Source organism: Brachyistius frenatus, unplaced genomic scaffold (assembly GCF_029030835.1).
Source record: "Brachyistius frenatus isolate BFR_SWC_R1_liver_20210118 unplaced genomic scaffold, ASM2903083v1 Contig_59, whole genome shotgun sequence".
NCBI lineage: Eukaryota > Metazoa > Chordata > Actinopteri > Embiotocidae > Brachyistius > Brachyistius frenatus.
The window spans coordinates 218,107-237,319 of NW_027210658.1; the positions used below are offsets into that span (position 1 = coordinate 218,107).

Below are 19,213 nucleotides of genomic sequence, written 5' to 3' on the forward strand. Positions count from 1 at the left end.
TCACAACCGGCCTGGAAGCCACATCCTGCTGCCGTGGACCTCCCGAGTCTGAGAGTGCCGGGAGGATCCCGTCACGGGTGTGAAGTCGTCCTCACCTTCAGCAGCTGGTCCTGCTGACCCTCCCACTGCCTCATGTCCTGGTAGAGGGTGACGGCCACTCTCTGGGGCTCGGCCCGGCACCGCCAGCACACGCCCAGCTGGGTCAGCTCGTCGCACACGGGGCAGTGCAGCGTGGTGAAGTACTGGGAGATGGTGCCCTTCCTCCCCACCTCCTCTCCACCCGCTGCCGAGGAGCAGGACGCCTTCTGGATCTGGAGGGACGCACGTCAACCGCCTATCAGAACCGAAGCTTTGAGGTGTCGTTTAAAAAAAACAAAAAAATCACATCAAACATCAACGGGAGGAGGAAGTTCTGTTTTGAGGAGGTAAAGAAAGAAAGAACAGCAACGGGGCGTTTCTTTTGTTTGTGTCCTCCGTGACGATCTAATAAATGTACGCAAGATGGCGCCGTGCTAGTGGCTGTTACAGCAGCCCCCCCCCCCCCTTCTAGTGTGTTTTAAGTATTTTTCTTTCTTTCTCCTCTCTTCGGAGTTGTTGATTTTTTCTTTCACGTGTGTGTGTGTGTGTTAACTTTTCCACTGTTCTGGTGGCTCTTCTTCTACTTTTTTCCCTCTTCGTCACGGAGAGCCACTCACAGCGGACCGGGGCCGTTGTTTACTCTGGCGATCAGCCGATCGCGACCTCTACTGCTGCTGCCCGGAGCGAAATGAGATCAGAGGCCGGGTCCCCGCTCGGGTCTGTGATGAGCAGCTCCGCCAGCAGAGGGCGCCGCGCTCCGTCAGACGGCCGGCTTCGACACAAAGACGAGGCTGCCCTTTGATGACGGAGTCTCCACCGGCAGGAAGCGGAGCGGACCTCTTTCCATCCTTCCGTCTCTCGCCGCTAAATCGCCGACCGAAAAAAAAATAACAACCGCCTGCTTTTGTTTTGAAACTGCCGGGCTCTCCTGACGGGAAGCCGCTCGGGCACCCGTCGGTCGAACGCCGTCGTTGATTAATCAGTGAGGGTTCCCTAAAACGCAAGCTTTCGGCCGGCGCCGTGTTCCCTTCGCTCCCTGCGTCTGGTTTGAGTGTGCTTGTGTGGCGCTCACCCGGGGCAGCTCCTGGTACCAGCCCAGCACGTCCACCCCGATCAGCTGGAAGAGGCGGGCCAGCGGCGGCAGCACCTGCTTGGTGATGTAGTAGGCGGCGTTGAGGCGCAGCCCGCCGTCCCGCAGCACCTCCGTCGGCCGTCGCACCAGCTGGATGAGCGGCACGCCGGGCAGCCCGTACACCACCACGTAGGGAACCCGCTCGCCCACGCGCGGCTCCAGCCGGCGGTCGTACGCCATCATGCGTCTGAGACGGGAGACAAACACCTGTCAATCATCCACGTCTCATCGTGAACAGAAGCGGTCGTCGGCTTTGTGTGATCGACTCGACTCCCCGTGAATGACGATGAGTGGCCCCTCTTACACATGCCTCCGACATCAGATTTTTTTTCTTTTTACCCATTAAGGAGCTGGGTTGCCTAGCAACAGACTCAGGTACTGTACAGCAGGCGAGTGCAGACACACAATGAGCGCTGAAGTAATTGGATTCACACCAAGTACTGTAACTGTAGCTGACAGCACACACACACACACACACACACACACACACACACACACACACACACACACACACACACACACACACACACACACACACACACACACACACACACACACAGACAGACAGACACACACACACACACACACACACACACACACACACACACACACACACACACACACACACACACAGACACACACACAGATACACACACACACACACACACACACACACACACACACACACAGACAGACACACACAGACAGACACAGATACACACAGACAGACAGAGACACACGCACACACACATGCACACACAGAGACGACAGACACACACACACACACACCTGGTGAGCTCCAGCGCCGGGACGCAGGCTCCGGGCCGATACGAGCCGCTGCCTCGGTACTCCTTGGCGAAGGTCAGGTCCTGCATGCTGGCCCGGCCGTCCAGAACCTTCACACACTGACGCTGCACGAACTGCTTCACCTGGCTGATGTCCCGCGTCTCAAACAGCAGCTTAATGGATCGCTCCAGAATCTGGGGAGCAGACGAGTGAAGGACAGAACCGGTGATCAGTTGATCACATGAAGCAGGACTCGTCTGAAGTAGAGGCCGTGTTCACTTCCTGTTTCGCGCCGCGAGCATCCACAGGCCTTTCCCTGACGCGTGGGAGGCGGTCTGAGTGAACAAGAGCGGGAACCGGCCTGCCGCCGCTGTGATTGGTGGAGAGAGGTCTGAGAGTGAGGGGAGGGAGGAGGGAAGCGGGGTTTGCCTGTTACCTTGGAAACAGCGGGGCAGCCGTCGCGGCGCACCGTCTCGATCCCTTTGGCGTCAAACACGGGCTCCTTCTGGTCAACGCTCTCGTACATGTAGCCCACGTAGCGCTTCTTAGTCTGCAGCACACAGGGCAGGTACACCTGGGACACACACACACACACACACACACACACACACACACACACACACACACACATACGCACACAGATCAATAATTTTCTCTAAATGTGTCTACGTGTGTAGATGGAGGAAGAACTGACAAAATACAAATGTAAGTGCACACGCAGCAGTCTGTGTGTGTCTGTGTGTTTGTGTGTGTAGATGTCTGTGTTTGTTTGTGTGTGTGTGTGTGTGTGTTGCATGGAGCTCTACCTTCTCGAACTTTAACTTGACAGGTTTAGGGTTGGTTGCCGTCACCGCCTCAGCGATCTCGTTGCCGATCTTGAACGCCTGCTCTTTGGTGGCTCCCTTCAGCAACACAAACATGCTGCCAGACACACAAACAACAACACAAACATCACAACACCTCATCGAGCAGCCGATCATCAACGTCGCAGTGGCAGCGCGTTGGAAGAGGAACATCTGTCGGCGGTCCGCAAGAAGCTTCATCTCTAACAACACGTTTCCACTCAGAGGCTTCAGGAACCTCCTCAGGAACCTCCTTCAGGAACCTCCTTCAGGCTCATGTTATTAAAGACAGTTTTGTCTGAAACGACGACTTCATGCCGTAAAACTTTCAGCACAGTTCTGCTGACATTTTATTGCGGGAAAAAAAAAAATAATAAAAAAAAAATCGCAGGACTTTTAAATAACTCTCGTTAATTATTGCGCTGGCGATCGGCGGAGGCCGATCGGAGCCGACGCTGCTCACCTGTCCGTGTCTCCGTACACGACTCTCGCTCCCCACTTCCTGGTGTCGTTCACCAGCCGGATGGCTCTCTCCAGCGTCTCTCTGGCTTTGTGGACGATGCTGTCTCCGACCTAAACATTTGAAGAAACACCGGTGCAGCAATATTGAAATATTTGTCGCCGATATCCAGTTTGCATGTTTTTCCATCCAGATGCGGTGGTGAATCAGTGCAGCAGCCGACGGGAGGCAGCTCACCTCCACGCTGGGCATGCGTCCGGAGTAGTTGGCCGCGGCGTAGCCGAAGGTGACGTTGGCGATGAGCTTGAGTCCGAGCTGCCGGGCGTCCAGCAGCCTCATCAGCGCTTTGTCCTGCTTGTAGGTTTTCATGGAGCGCTTCACCATGATCCGGGTGTTGAGGATTTCCTCCAGCATGCCGGGCAGGACGCCTTTACGCACCGAGGACTGGAACCACACAGCACGCAGGTCAGAGAGGTGTGAAGATGGTGTGTGTGTGTGTGTGTGTGTGTGTGTGTGTGTGGTGATGACACCGAAAGTGCAAAAACATAAAGCGGCGATTGAGGCCGTCGGTCCGAAGGCGTCAAACACACAGTACAGAGCTGGTGTGAGATTCAGACAAATACAACGCTTTGGGTCTGATTTACTAAGATCTCAAATAAAGGTACTAAACTGTGTGTTCCTTCCAAAAGTTAGCAAATCTTTTTTCCACCTGTTGTTCAGGTGATTTACTGAGTAATTGCGTCACTGAAATCAGGTTCAAATCTCTGTATTTAAATGAGGTGTTTGCGTGTTAAAGTGATTCCAGTAATGGAAAACAGAACGACCGCAAAAGGAAATATGATCCCATTGAAGTTAAGAAATATAAATATAACAAGAACAAAACGCTTTATAGGAGATTATCAGCAAGAAATCAATACTGTGGTGAAAACTAAAAGGAGAAAAAAAGTCTTCATAATAAAACGTGGGTGAATAAAAGAGGACGGTGGATGAGATCCTCTAACAAACAGAGATCAGCAGGTCCAGATCTTTCTGTGATGAGCAGCTGACTCTTCATTGAGTTCCTGGAGGTCTCATAAACCTGATGAAGCTACCTGTGAATTCTGCAGGACTCATTCAGGATGTGACAGCTCACCTGAATAACAGGACTGGAGGGAGATCCGAGCAGAGATACGCTGGAACCACCCAGAGGCAGCAAAATGCTGAGTCGGAAGAAGTTCTGACTTTGCTGGTATTTCGTGGCTCCTCTTTGTTGTTGGCTGTCAATCATCTTTCAGTTCATTCAATAACTCAGAAATATCATCGCTGGACAAACGATATGTCTGAATAATGTTTCCCTCTGACATCAGAAATGTTTAACGGGTGCAAAACCTCGTTCTCTACGTATTCTCTGGTTTCCTGCGTCTCCTTCACAATAAGAGCAGCCGTGTCTCCTTCACAATAAGAGCAGCCGTCTCTCCTGATGTTCATCTGATTAAAATCTTCAGTCGTACTAAAATACACAACAATCACTGCTCCTGTTTCTACTTCCTGGTTCAGTAAATATCGTTGTGGGTGATAAATTGTTCTATTTGCATGTTTCCTCTCAGTATTTTACACCTTCAAGCAGAAACGTCCAATATTACATATGATGCAGGAAAACACACAGAATGGACAACGAGTGTTAAACTGAACATTAGAAAGATGAAATCCTCGCTGCACGTCGTCAGTAGACCTGATGGATGTTGTTTTGCGGGTGATGTTGAGTTTGAACCTGATTTTACACACAAACCTTCAGTGAATCAGACCCACAGTGTGTTTTCTACCGGCGTGCTCGTCAGCTAATGGCTCTAAATGAAGGACTCGCGTAGATGATCAATAGCGGGGCCGAGTGGTTCTTCCAGGCCGACTCTGATTGGCGGCTCGGAGGGGGGGGGGGGGGCGTACCTTGACGAAGGCGATGCCGCCGGGTGACACGGTAATGTCATTGCGGAGCTGGTGGAGCAGCTCAGGAGGAACCCGCAGGGAACTGCAGCCGAACTTAAACTCATCGGGCCTGAAACAGACAAACAGTACGTCAGAGGGTCACTCAGGAAAACCACCCCATCCTTATTCAGGACAAAGGAGCACTTAATAATTAGGATATTGAGGATTTATTTCATATAAATTCCTTTGTTCAGGTCTAAGTTTTAACCTCTGGATCAGGACCTGTTGAAGGGCCGCAACATAAATCTGGTCCCACTTTAGATCCCTCCATCAGTTTGCCAACTTTTTTTTATTAGAAACAAAGTTTAGTGTTTAGTTTCAGTATATCCAGCCTGTCGTGAGCGTTAGGGGCACATTTGGAAAAAATACTCAGAAATATCACAGATTTCAAAGTAACATCTTCAAATGTACAGACGTTCCGTTTACTATGAAATAAACATTTAAAATGTGACTTCAACAAGAAAATGCAGCTGGATTTTTATACCTTTTCTAAATTGCTGTCGTTAAATTTTCTCTCTGTTCCAACAAACAAACCTATTAATGATTTAAATGGAAAAATCTCCTGAAGAGTGTGTTGTTGTGTTATTTCAAAATACAAGTCCGAAAGAGAACGTGACTGTTTAAACAAAAAGGGACGAGCAGATGTGAGGTAGATCCTTACGAATATACATGTATAAAAAAAAAAAAAAAAAATGCTTTTCATTATTTAAATGTTATTGTTGGGGGAAAAAAAAAAAAAGAAGTTAATTTCAAACCTTTGTAGCTGAAATTTGCAGCTGATTTTCTACTTCTTACTCTGCTGAAAAAGGAGGAGTGTGAAGCCTGTGGATGTCTGCCAGGCACTTCCCATCTTTTGTTACCTTGGAGTAGCAGACATAAGCATGTAGGAAAGAAGTGTTCTGGGCTCCTGCTGTTGCTATGCAACTCCACTAATCTTGCTGAAAAACTGAAATAACTCCTAAGTTGCGGCGCTCGCTGCCCTGAGCTGTGAACAACACGCAGAGCGAACAGCGTGCAGTTCCATTAAAAAATAATGAGCAGAGGAAGGCGCTGCTGGAGGGAGGCCGAGCGAACACGCTGCGTGTGTGTGTGTGTGTGTGTGTGTGTGTGTCCTGTCATGTCCTTACGTCCCCAGGCTGTCCACATGGCCGAGGCAGGTGGAGAAGCAGTAGTTGTAGGCGATGACGATGGAGGGGTACAGCGACTGGAAGTCCAGTACGACCACAGAGTTGCTGTAGAAGCGCGACTCGGGCTCCATCACCAGGGGGACGCACTGCGGCGCCCTCTGCTGGGCTCGCTGCTGCATGCTGGGCGTCACAGGGATGTAGTTCAAGGGCTTGGCCACACGGAGCATCATGGACTCGACGCGGTACTGAGGATGGTAGGACGAGAACAAAGAAGCGGGGAGAAGTTTGGAAAAAGCAACGGTGTCTTTTTTTTTTTCACATTTCTATTTCACCTGAGCTTCTTTTTATTCATGCGTTCTTAAAATATCTCTATCAAACTGCAGCTGTTCTGGCAAAGAATAAACTTTCAATCATTTCTAAAAAAAAAAAAAAAAGACAAATTTAAACTGAAAAAGTCTGAATATCATCCTCTGAGCACCGGGATGGGTTGGTACTCACTAAATACTAATGTCTTAATGCCAAATGCAGGTTCCCATTCTATGTGTGTGCAGCACAACAAGCTGCAAACACAATGTTGGCAAATTAGACAAGACGTTCATGGAGCGACTTGCTCGTTCCTCTTTATGTTCCTCTATGTTCACCTGCTAGTCACCAGGTTTCTGTGGACTGGTGCTGGCATCGTACTGTTGTGCGCAGTGTTTCCAGAGAACAGCAGCCTGCTGCAGGAAACATGTCCACGAGACTGGTGAGACTCAACCAACACATGAAGTTGTGGCTGTAAAACCAAAACAAAGGTGGACCAAAAAAATGGCGGAAGGCTGAAGGGAGCAGCAGAATCTGTTCATTTTCATCTCTGATCTATTGTTCATATACAGATGGCATTAGTGAAACTGAAACATAATTATGTAATATAATAATTACGTGCCGGTTAGTGGGATCGTTTCTACTCTCGTTCAACACCAGTTTGGTGAAGAAGGTCGTCAGTGGAACCGTTTGTAACCCACTGATAATATTAGGCCTGCGTGACACGGCTCGTGTGTGTGTGTGTGTGTGTGTGTGTGTGTGTGTGTGTGTGTGTACCTGTGATCCTCGGGTCAGAACGTGGTAGAACTGGATCCCGAACAGTCGGGCCAGCTCGCTGGTTCTGCCGATGATGTCGTGCTGCTGCAGAAGCTGCATGGTGGCGCACACACGGCTCACGTAATGGTCCACCATCTTCCATCTACAGTAACACACACACACACACACACGCACACACACACACACACACATCAGCATAATAATCACAGGTCCGGTCGGCAGGCGCTGCTTCAGAGGGGAATTAATTATATGATAATGTAAAGATAAAGAAGCAGGCAGTCAGAGTCCTGCTGCATCCAACAGAGCTCCATGATAAATGACTAAATGTTCATGTTTCACCTGTGATGACGTGTGCCGAGTAACGAACCTGTACAGGTCTGCGTTGTGGTCGAACCAGTCGGACAGCGTGCGCGGGCTGTACAGAGGGAAGCGCTGGTGGAGCACATGGAACGAAACGTTCTCAAAGCTGTAGTTGTTCAACGTCACCTGGCGGAGGAAAGGAAAAAACACATCTCAACAGAAGCTCCTCCGTCACCACGGTGACCGGATCCCAACAAACTCAATGTGTTTGTTTGTGTAGGACTCTGTTAGTCTGTTAAGAACCAGAACCCAGTTCCACTGTGTGAATATGGGTCTGTAACCCTCCATAGGGAACCGATTGCAGATGTTCCATCCTACTGGGCGTCGACCATTTTAACCAATCAGCTCGCGCCGAAACCGGCCGACACTCTGCCACCGCTGCAGCTACCTACCGTGTCCACCAGAGGGTTTTTTCCTGAGTAAAGCATATTTTTGAAATCGTCTTAATGACCGCCAGTGGCTTGACGAGGTGCTGAGCGTTTATTCTGTGCTGAATGTTCTGCGATTTGTTCCGGTCAACGAGAGTTGAAAAATATTAACGCTGAACGCCAGCCATCCAATCACAGTGAAGCAGGGGTGGGTGTGTGTGGGTGTGAGTGAGTGAGTGAGTGTGAGTGAGTGTGTGTGTGTGTGTGTGTGTGTGTGTGTGTGTGTGTGTGTGTGTGTGTGAGAGTGAGTGAGTGAGTGTGAGAGAGTGAGTGAGTGAGTGAGTGAGTGAGTGAGTGAGTGTGTGTGTGTGAGTGAGTGAGTGAGAGAGAGTGTGAGTGTGTGAGAGTTGGTGAGTGAGTGTGTGAGAGTGTGTGTGTGTGTGAGAGAGTGAGTGAGTGAGTGTGTGAGAGTGTGTGTGTGAGTGTGGAGGTCACACGGGGACACCTACCTCAGTTTTCATCACCCTCCACAGGTTGAGAGTGACGCGTCCGATGATGTTGATCTCCGTCATGGTGCTGGCTCCGTATTCGTCCCGCTCGGCAGCGAAGCGGTTCTCTTTGGAGTCACCTGAGGACACGAAGGGAGACAGACAGAGAGCCAATTACAAAGCAGGGGAAGGGGCCAGAGGCTTACACACACACACACACACACACACACAACTGTAAAATAAAAATAAAAAACACTTTCAAAGAGAAAAAATGAAAAGTACGCAAACACACACCTTCAGTCCCACAGAACACACTGACCGTCATCAACCAATCAGACGCTCCGATTCAATCATCTGCACTCGGTTTAAAAGAGATGAACTTGCACTTTAAAGCAGAAAGCTGTGATTGGTTGGTGAGACATGAGGTGAGCCCTGCTGCTGCACGTCGTCATCATGACAAACTCACCTTTTCATCTCAGAACCCTTTCAGAGGTCCAATAGGTGAGTCGGGTTCTGTAGTTACCTGTCAATCTGATGCTTTATATCTAAAAACATTCAGGTTAGTTTAGTTTTGGACCGGAGCTGAGACTCACCTGGCACTCGTGACAGCTGCTGACACAGATCCACTCCGAGCGCCGCCGCCCGCTGAAGGAGGAACCCCCAGGAACGCATCTGCACCTCGTACCCCACCAGGATGTCTGGGTCGAACCTGACGGGACGGAAAACTGCAGCTCTCAGCCAAACTCTGCCACCTGGGGGTACATATTCACTGAGAGCACCGTACACACACACACACACACACACACACACACACACACACACACACGCACTCACACACACACACACACACACACACACACACACACACACACACACACACACACACACACACACACACACACACACACACACACACACACACACACACACACACACACACACTCACACACACACACACTCAGACACACACACACACACAAACTCACTCACACACACACAACACACACTCACACACACACAGACACACACTCACTCACACAGACACACACACACACACACACACACACACAACACCACACACACACACACACACACTCAGACACACACAGACACACACACACACACACACACACACACACACACACACACACACACACTCACACACACACACACACACACACACACACACACACACACACACACACACACACACACACCTCCTCATGATGGTGATGAGCTCCTGGAACAGCGTCTTCTCCTCGGCTGCGTACGTCACCTGCAGCCCGGAGACGCCCGACCTGACCAGCAGGGGCGCTGTTCCTCTGCCGCCTGCTGACATTCAAACAGCTTCATTAAATGACCGAGTGAAGACAGGAAATCATCAGGCCTCAATAACTCACAAACGTTTTCTCATTAAGTTACACATTAATTAAAATATCTCTCAGAGATGTGAGATGTTCCTGAAAACTCAAAGGAAAACTTGTTGCATGAAGTGGAAGTGATATTTTCCTGTACTGTAACTACACTTCACCTTGGCCACTGCTTTGATGGTCTTTGTCCACAACGATGGCACCCGACAGCTGGGTGCCATCTGCATCTGCCAAGACGGCGTCGGAGCTGAGGCAGTAGAATAAGGCACATATGGGGTCGAACTCGGGGTCGGGTTCCAGGTCACGTCGGGTTCGTGCGTGGAGCTCCATGCTCATCAGTGTGAGGTGCTGGACCTGAAGAAGACAGACACGATGATGTGAAGGAGAGAAATCCACCTGCAGCTTTAATGTGGGAGTCAGAGAAGAGTGAAGGCTGAAAGATCATCTGTAGAGGAAGCTCATCGGATCACCTCAGACAGGTTTATCTGCTCTGTAATATACCCACGCAGCTCTCTGATCTGATCACATTTATAGTTGCTGACATATTGGCAGGGTGCTGTGACCTCCAACACTTCACCTCTCACCAATGACTGCTTATTATTTTGGTGAAGTAGTTCCACAGACTGGATATTAAACTGTTTGTAGCTTCAGGTCTGTAAAATGGTTCCGATGCAGAAGTGTCTTCAGCTGCAATACCAGCGACTGCCACTAGAGGTCGGCTCCATAGACTCCCATTCAACTTCTCTCATCAAATCCAAAGTGAATAAAATGTGTCCATCAGTTATCTCGGTGTTGTTAGCTAAAGTCACTCCTTCTTATTAGTTTTCTGGAGGTCCATCTGAAAATAATCCCTCATTCATTAGAAAAGAAGATTCAAAAAGACCTGTTTTTGGGGGCGTGTCTGTTTGATTGACAGGTCTGTGGTGCAGTCAGGTTACAGCTATTGGTGGGCGGGACGTAGTATCGTCAGGTTTCCAATCAGATCGGTCAGATCCACCGCTGGCTCCTCCCCCAGCTCGTCCAAATATGGTCACTTCCTGCTCCAAACCGCTCCGAACTAGCAAGATGGTGACGGACAGAATCTGAACTGGATGCTTCATAACGTTCACAAACCAACGATGACATCACTGATGGTTGATGACATCACTGATGGCTGCCACTTGAATTTTATTCCTTATTCTATTGATGCATTCACTCCAAGTCTCTGCAGATGGAAAGAATCCATTAAATGCTGTGAATAATGTCCAGGGAGGATGAGATTCAGTTGTAAAAATCCTCCACTGCTCCATCTGAATCCATGTGTGCTCCTGTTGGACCGGAACCGAGTCCTGCCAAACTCTGTCTCCAGTGTCTCCTGGGTTCTTCTGGGCTTCAGAGACTACAAAATAAAACGGGTGCAGCTGACTGAAACTACAGTTGAAGAGGAATTTGGGGGATTTTCACAGTCTTATGTAAGTCTGATATAAGTCTTGCAGGTGTTCATAAGTTTCTTCATGATAGAAATTTTCTTATGGATTAAAAAAACCCTCTGAAATAAGTGAGTGAGAATCTGTTTGAACTTGAGAGATTTCCTATTGGTGCAAATCATCTACACAGACCTGAGCACAGAATATATCTTCATGTTTGCATAAACATGGCGCAGACTCTTCAGAGGAGCTGATCTCAAACAGATTTAACAGGAACGTTTGTCAGTCGGACATGACTAAGAGCCCCCCCCCCCCCCAAGATGATTTTTGATCATCCGTGTCGTTACTCTAAAGGTGGTGTAGAGAAGGACATGGGACACAACGAGGCCGTGGACGCTGCAGCCGTGTGTCAACCATCAGGCTGCTGGCGCGTCTCCGACCTGCAAGTTTCACAAAAAGCTGCTCTTTGTCAAAGCGTGCTTTGCGGTAACATCAACGCTAACTGGAGAAGTAATCGAGGTCGGACTACAAACAGGAAGCAGATGGCCTTCTTTGTTCAGGACCGGTGTTTACTTTCTTGTGCATGCTTGTTCACTCGCAGTTTATCTGTGTGAAAAGTCCTCCGCGGAGAAGCTGCGGGCTAGAAGCTCACCTCATGCAGAGCTTTGGCGTCCTGCAGGTTCTGCATGCTGACTCTGAAGCCGTACGAGTTGGCTATACTGGGTCCTTCAATCTGAGAGGTATCTTTCTTTGGCACATTCAAAGCAGCAAACTGGTTCTGGGGAGAAAAAAAAAGAGACACGTTTGCAAATGAGGAAGACTGCACACGGACAGGAAACCTATTCAGGTTCAATTTAAATAACTCCACAGAGAGGGACCAACACGGCTACATGCACAGCTCTACACAGGGAATTTAAAGTGGGTTCCTTCACTAGAGTGTAAACTCTTTGATGTGTGGAGAGGTCTGAAATAAAATCCCAAGCAGCCTGACCTTCATCTGTGTGGTCAGTAACACTCTCCTGAGCGGGTCGGCCTGGCTTCTCCTCCTCTGCTGGAGTTTCTGAGAAGTCTGATCCTCTGCAGCACGAATTCAAACAGAAAGAGGAGTGAATGTTAAAAACAGCACGCAGAATTAGTTCGAAATGATGAAAGAAACTGGTCAGAATTAATATTCCCTACCGTCAGACATGGGTGTGCTGCACATCGGCTGCAGGTCTTCCTTGCTTCTCCGCCGCCTCCTTAAATACGGGGTGCTGTGAAGGAGGTGGGGACTCGTCCTGTCGTTGGCATGGAGAGGTGAAGGACTGTTGCTCCCTGCTGGTCTCTCCAGGGAATCAGAGAGGCCCGGTGACAGCGGTTCTGGGGAGGTTTCCCTTGGCTTGTTCAGGTGGTCCCGGTCGGAGGGGCTCGGCTGACAGGACTGCTGCCATGGAGCCAGCTCTGGGGACTCTGGACAGGTTTTATCATCATCATCTTCATCATCATGATCACAATCTTTTTCCCTGTCCTCCTGCTCGGGACCAACACTGCCCTCCTCTGAGACCGGACTCGTCTCTGTTGACTCGCATCGCGGGCCGGTGTTGACCAGAGGAGAGATGATTAAGGACAGGTTCCTTTTCTTCCTCCTTTGAGCCCTGACGCTGGAAACGTTCCCACACAGCTCCACCTTCACTGCCGGGCAGCCGGAGGCAGCCGGATGCTCGGTTCCGTCTGGGTTCCCCTCCTCCACATTCAGCCCCGTCCTCCCCTTCTTCAGCAGCCACGTCTCTCTCCTCCCTTTTTGTAAACTCTCGTACTGTTTCCTGGCTTCCAGCCACGGCTGCACGCGCTCGCGGCTCGGCGGGTTTTTGCAGGGCAGGATGACGACCTTCTTGTCACTGGCTGAGGACGGGTCGGGCTCTGCTGGCTCTTTAGTGGTCTCTGAGGCCTCAGCCAGCTGGCAGGATGAGATACAAGCGGTCGTAGGGTGCGTCATGGCCGAGAAGGCCGTCTTCCAGAAATGGAGGCCCTCCAAAGACAGGTCTCCGCTGAACTCGGAGAGCTCCTTGGTCAATCTGGTACCCACCGTTAGCTTACGGCCACCAACCTCCCTGGAGAAACAACAGGGGATGTGATCAGTTTACCTGTTTACACTTTACTAAATCACAGCTCCAGAAATGGAAATGTTGTAATGAATAACCAGGCATATATTCATCATTTAATACCTGAAATAGTGCCAGACCAATATTAGAGACCTTCTTCAGATTTTTTTTATGGTACAAATCTAATGTTAAAGGTTCCCTTTGGAGTTATTTGTAAAAAATACAAAAGTTCTATCTCCATTTATTTTCACTCACCAAAATGAACAACAATGTTAAATCTAATTTTTACTCACTGAATATCTTTATGTTTCTGGTGATTAGCTACTGTCTCCTTACTCCTTATTTGTTGGTGCATTGCTGTGTTTCTACACGTTATCACCACCACCTGTCAGTCAACCCTGCGGTCTGAAAGTGTAAAGCTCCACAGGTTACTTCACTACCAACACACTTATCTGATAAAACATGTCTGCCAAGCTGAAATCAGCCGATTTCATCCATCCTGACCAACTGAATTCCATTCCTGACATCGAAAGCTTTACTAACACCTTTTTACCTCTTCGTAGAGTCCACAAAGATGTTATTTGTATGAAAGATAGAGTAAATGTAATTGTTATCGTTGCATATGGCCTTACACTGGTTTCCCCGGGGCGTCAGAGGGGTCGCTGCAGAAGGGCTCCTGGAAGGTGGCCTCGGACATCTCCAGGTCCAGCAGAGTGCTGAGGATCTCCTCCCGGCTCGGAGGGGACATGAGGGGCTTGAGAACGTGGGCTCCACCTCCCGCCCCCCGCTGCAGGTGGCCCGCCCTCACCTGTGACAGCGAGCTGATGGAGCGCGGAGAGCTGCTGGGTGTGGTGGAGGTCAGCCCGTCAATGCTCTCCGGAGGCTCGCCTGTAGGCGAACCCTCGTGGTCGACGAAGGACGCGGAGCTTAAAGGCAGCGGTAGGACAGGGTCGAAAACTGAAAAGAGGAGCTCTTTTCTCTCACAGTGAAAGTCCTGAAAGGGGCTGAGGGTGTGAGCTTTACCTAAAGAGAAGTCCCAGTCTCTGCTCTTCATTTTCTCAGAGTCAGGAAGTGCGAGGTTTGACACAGGTTCCCCATTCTCCGGTCTATCGAAGAAGTCCGGGCTGATCGGTCTCGCCTTGTGCCAGTCGCCCCTCTGAAGATCCTCCCCACAACCCAACAGGCGATCCAGTTTCTTCTCGAAGCCCAGCGACTGAGCAGATACGGCTTCCTGGCTGATATCACTCAGAAACTTCACTGGCAAATTCTTATCAGTCAGGACAAACTGACTGCCGCTGTATGGACTGGAAAACTCCGTCTGATCGATAGCATTGATATCGAAGGTGTAGTTGTGCGGGAGCTCTGGTGACAAGCTGTCCTCTATGAAGTTGCAGCTGTCCAGGCCGGGGTCTGACAGGAAGAGAGGGCACTCATCTGACATGTTGCCCTCCTGCTTCACTGACAACTTTGGTTGGGAGCTGCTGGTGTTAACTTTCCTATTTCTGGGCTTTTTATCCTTGGGAGTGGTCGACTTCGGGGCCCTGGGTTTCCGAGGAGTGGTGGACGGGGCTCTTCTAGATTTAGCAGGTTTAGTTGTGGGACTCAGTAGTGCTGCTGCCTGAGCTATGGCGGTGGAGTGGCTGTCTGTGCCAACCACTTGTATTGGAAGGGCCTGTCCCTGATGCCGCTTCTGGAGAAGCTGCTTCAGGACAGCCAAACCAGAGGGGGTCTCCGAGAGAGTGGGAATCTCTCCATTTTTAGGGCCTGAGTGTGGGGAGACGGCTGCTAACCGGGCCTCTTGTCTTCGTCCCGGTAAGGGTCGACCGGTCTCTGCAGGCGGAGAAGTCGTGCTCTCCTCCTGTGAAGCCTCGGCCTTTACCACAGCGGTCTGGCAACTTTGCTGCTTCATCTGAACTGGTGCTGAAAAGCTTTGGTTCACCTCCATGATGGACGTCTCAAAGTCCTCCACCTTTGGTTCTAGGAACTGGGCTACTGAGTTAGAGTATGATGTAGATGGAGTCTGGGAACTTCCCTGGCTGTTGCTATCTTTGCCCACTGGCTGTTGAAATGGAGGGACTTCTTGAGAGGAACCCTCAGAACGAGGTACCTCATTCTCTGGGAAAAGGAGCTGGGAGCTGTCTCTGCTTAAGTCATGGCTTTTAGGTTCCTCCGGGGTTTTTTTCCGAGACCGTCTCGGCCGCGTGGTGGTTATAGAACTGTTGACGGCACACTCAGCTTTCTTCCTCTGCCTCGGAGCAGCGCCACTTCTTTGTTTGGATTTCTCCTTTTTAGGCTCTTGTGCAAGAGGCTTGGGAGCAGACTTGCTTCCTTTCCTTTTAGTATCTGTGGACTTCTTAGGTTTGGCAATTTTATACTTATTCTGCGCTCTTTTGGTTGAAGACACGATGTGCGGCTTGTGAAAAGCAGAACTGAGACACGGGTCACGGAGGGGATTTATCAGCTGTTCTGAACTCCTGGTTTCCATAAGAGGGTCACTCGGAGACCAGCAGCGTGGAGGTGTTGAGTATGTAGGGCTTGGGGATCTATCAGAGAGGTAGCCCAACTCTACCATGACGTCTGTGTACTCAACGTCATGATCATCTGTTAGCTCACAGTAACACGGCCGGGGAAATGGTAGCGAGGGCAGAACCGGGCCTCTTCGACAGCCTTTAGTCCTTTTGACCCTGCCGACTTGTCTGAGCCGAGGTTTTGACGAGTTGTTGACAATTTTCTTATTTGTGGAGTTGACCTTTGCCTTTCTTTTGGGGTGTTTTTTGGTCTTTGGCTCAGTGATGGGAAACTTGACAGCAGTGGACTCTGGCACTTTGGGCCAGAACTCTCTGAGAGGAGCCAGTTTATTGTACTCCTCCAGCTTGTTTGGCGTTAACAACACCAACTGCTCCTCTGCATTCACTTTGGACATCTTCACCAGCATGTTTTTCTGTCCCTTGAACCTGTTGATAATAATGTACTTGATGATGATAGGAGGTTCCTTCTTGCGTCTTTTCTGGTATTTTAGTTCCTGCCCACTGGGGACAAAGCTGTCCTTGAGACGGTCTTTGACAGAGGCTGGATTTTTAGACCAAACACCTGAGTGTTCCCCGTCCTCTCCATCGTAGGTCATCTTCCGTTTGGCCCTGAGGGTGTATTTGCTACCTGGCAGTGCCGACTGTTTAGTACAGGTGACTTTGGCGGATAAATCTGGCACTGGGCTAAACGTCTCTTCTGCTACGTCTTTAGCTTCCTCAGAAAAAGATTCACCAGAGGTGGAGTTGGGGACGCTGGCCTCTGAAAGTGGTTCTGGCTGCTCGTTTACAGACGTCTCCTCACTTTCTGACTCCTTTGTGATCGGCTCTTCCTCTGTGTTCGGCTCATCTTTGACCGGCTCGGTCTCTTCTATTGGCTGATACTCTGAACTTGGCATCTCTGCGTCCGCCGTCTCAGGATGAGCGGACATGCCTGAGGGGAAACCAGTGGGAACCTGGCCATCAGGTGGACCGCTTTGAACCATCTTTAATTTGTTCTTATGTCCTGCCATTCCTAACCTCTTTCTATTGGCTTTAAGCTTCGCTCTTCGAGGCTGAGTCTGTTCCACGTTGCTGCAGGTATCAGTCAGCTTCTTGTTCCCAGCTTTCTTCCTACTGAGGCAGTTGGAGAGAATGACACTGGGGAAGAACTTGTAATGGGCCTCCTGCTGGGCCACAATAGTCCTCTCAGCCTTATTTTCCTGATAGTCCTCGTACCTGATTTTGAGCTCACCGACATCTCCCTCCTCACTGTCCCGACGCATTTCTTCCTCCTGAGGATCCAGAAACTCGTCATCCTTCATGGCCGACGGAGCCGAGGTGATGTTCCTCAGAATCGGGCCTTTACCCTCCTTTGTGCTCAGTTCCAGTTCCGTCTTTGCGGAGCAGTTTCTCAGCTCTGAGTAACACAGAGAGAAGGTCCTGTGGTTCTGAAGAATAGACAGACAGTTGCTTTCTACATTCGTTATGCTGCTGTACTTCTTCCTGTTCATGGTGACGTTTCCATGACCAAACGGGAAACTTTCTAGATCCGTCTTATCCAAAGCTATAGAGGTTTTCTTGTCGTAGGTGTACAGGGGTCGTATGTCCTCTTTGTCCACGCAGATAGGCGACACCTCGGGGTGACTGGCTATCTTGCTGGGAATAGGGTGCTTGACTGGTTGGATGTAGGGAATTTCTTTATTAACCTTGAACCCTGTGGAACATTCACTGCTGCTGTCCTGGCTGCTTTTTAACTGTAAGTGCTTGTCCAGTGGTTGCTTCGAGTCCAACACATGAACCGGTCTGTGCTCAGGGTGCTTGCACTCCAGAAGGATCTTGGCTGAGGAAGGTGGCTCAAGGTGGACCGTCTCCCCGGGGAAGGGATTTCTTTTGCCCAGCATATTTTCTGTGGCTATGAGCGAAGACTGCGTCATGGAGCCGCTGTCTGTTAAAGAGGAATCTGTGGACACAAGAAATGAGAAGCAAAAGGCAGCTCAGTCGGAGTTCACAGCTGGGAGAAATCAATCGGTCAAACTTTATTTGTGTGGCAACATTCATACATGATAATGAAATTCAAAGACCTTCAGAGGAGTCCAGCAAGTTGGCCGTGAGGCAGCTTGAATATTAAAGTAAAATAGTAAAACCTTTGAACAAAAAAAACAATACAAGCTATTTTTATAAATACTATATAAATTATCAATAAAAGCAGGAGACCTGAAAATAAATACCTTAAGAGGAACTGGCTATGCAACTAATTGGAGTGCAAAACTTTAGTCATGACTATTCTCCCGGTTTATTCCCACTTCTGAACAACAGGTCGTTTCATATTCTTTTATCTCCGTCATCAGAAGCATCAGCAGGCAGTTTGTCCTGATTCACTGCTCTTCAAAGACAGCTCTGGTCCTACTAACCATGTAGCTGTAACATGATAAATTACAGCTCAATTAGATCACTGTTGACAAATGGTGAATTTGCATGTAAATGTATACAGTTATATAGTAATGTATAGTTATCAGTGTATATTCGCAGCAGCTCTGTGTAATATTTTATTAATTTCTTAGAAGTATATATACAACACGTGACTAAAGTGGCTTTTGGGTCGTCGTGGGGGGGGGGGGGGGGGGGGGGGGGGGGGGGGGGGGGGGGGGGGGGGGGGGGGGGGGGGGGGGGGGGGGGGGGGGGGGGGGGGGGGGGGGGGGGGGGGGGGGGGGGGGGGGGGGGGGGGGGGGGGGGGGGGGGGGGGGGGGGGGGGGGGGGGGGGGGGGGGGGGGGGGGGGGGGGGGGGGGGGGGGGGGGGGGGGGGGGGGGGGGGGGGGGGGGGGGGGGGGGGGGGGGGGGGGCAGCACTAAATGCTTTTCTGTGGTCGTGGTGAATACAGTGTGGTATAGTGTGATAAAAGCAGTGGTGCAGGTATGCAAACGGAAAAAAACATCCGTCACCCCAGCAGAAATCAACACTGATGAAACATGTAATGTCAGAACACGAGTACAAATAAAATGTATTTAAATGAGAAACAGATCTTCATAAGGTAATTCTGGTCTTATTTTGACAACAATAAGAACTGATGGGGATGAAATGATGTCATTTAAATAAAGAAATATACGGTTGGAGTTAATGTTCAGATGCATTCTTTTTTAAATTTATTTATTTTTAAGATGATTTTTTT

The 19,213-nt window shown here is 49.7% G+C and overlaps 1 protein-coding gene across 4 annotated transcripts in view; it reads right to left on the reverse strand.

Moving 5' to 3' along the window:
* Positions 1 to 19,213, reverse strand: part of rev3l (REV3 like, DNA directed polymerase zeta catalytic subunit) — a 68,600-nt gene that overhangs the window by 2,033 nt on the left and 47,354 nt on the right. For 2 of the 4 annotated variants that reach the window (XM_069705789.1, XM_069705787.1), the window contains exons 13-31: positions 14,173 to 18,007; positions 12,639 to 13,549; positions 12,451 to 12,536; positions 12,112 to 12,237; positions 10,215 to 10,407; positions 9,901 to 10,012; positions 9,277 to 9,392; positions 8,705 to 8,823; positions 7,835 to 7,953; positions 7,468 to 7,609; positions 6,388 to 6,632; positions 5,222 to 5,330; positions 3,536 to 3,742; positions 3,302 to 3,411; positions 2,803 to 2,917; positions 2,433 to 2,570; positions 2,000 to 2,190; positions 1,151 to 1,397; positions 96 to 311 (exon numbers count right to left, since the gene is read on the reverse strand). In XM_069705789.1, coding sequence (XP_069561890.1) covers positions 96 to 311; positions 1,151 to 1,397; positions 2,000 to 2,190; positions 2,433 to 2,570; positions 2,803 to 2,917; positions 3,302 to 3,411; positions 3,536 to 3,742; positions 5,222 to 5,330; positions 6,388 to 6,632; positions 7,468 to 7,609; positions 7,835 to 7,953; positions 8,705 to 8,823; positions 9,277 to 9,392; positions 9,901 to 10,012; positions 10,215 to 10,407; positions 12,112 to 12,237; positions 12,451 to 12,536; positions 12,639 to 13,549; positions 14,173 to 18,007 — 7,337 coding nt within the window. Of the gene's footprint in view, positions 1 to 95; positions 312 to 1,150; positions 1,398 to 1,999; positions 2,191 to 2,432; positions 2,571 to 2,802; positions 2,918 to 3,301; positions 3,412 to 3,535; positions 3,743 to 5,221; positions 5,331 to 6,387; positions 6,633 to 7,467; positions 7,610 to 7,834; positions 7,954 to 8,704; positions 8,824 to 9,276; positions 9,393 to 9,900; positions 10,016 to 10,214; positions 10,408 to 12,111; positions 12,238 to 12,450; positions 12,537 to 12,638; positions 13,550 to 14,172; positions 18,008 to 19,213 lie in introns of all 4 variants that reach the window. The other 2 variants (XM_069705788.1, XM_069705786.1) reach the window with 1 other exon arrangement.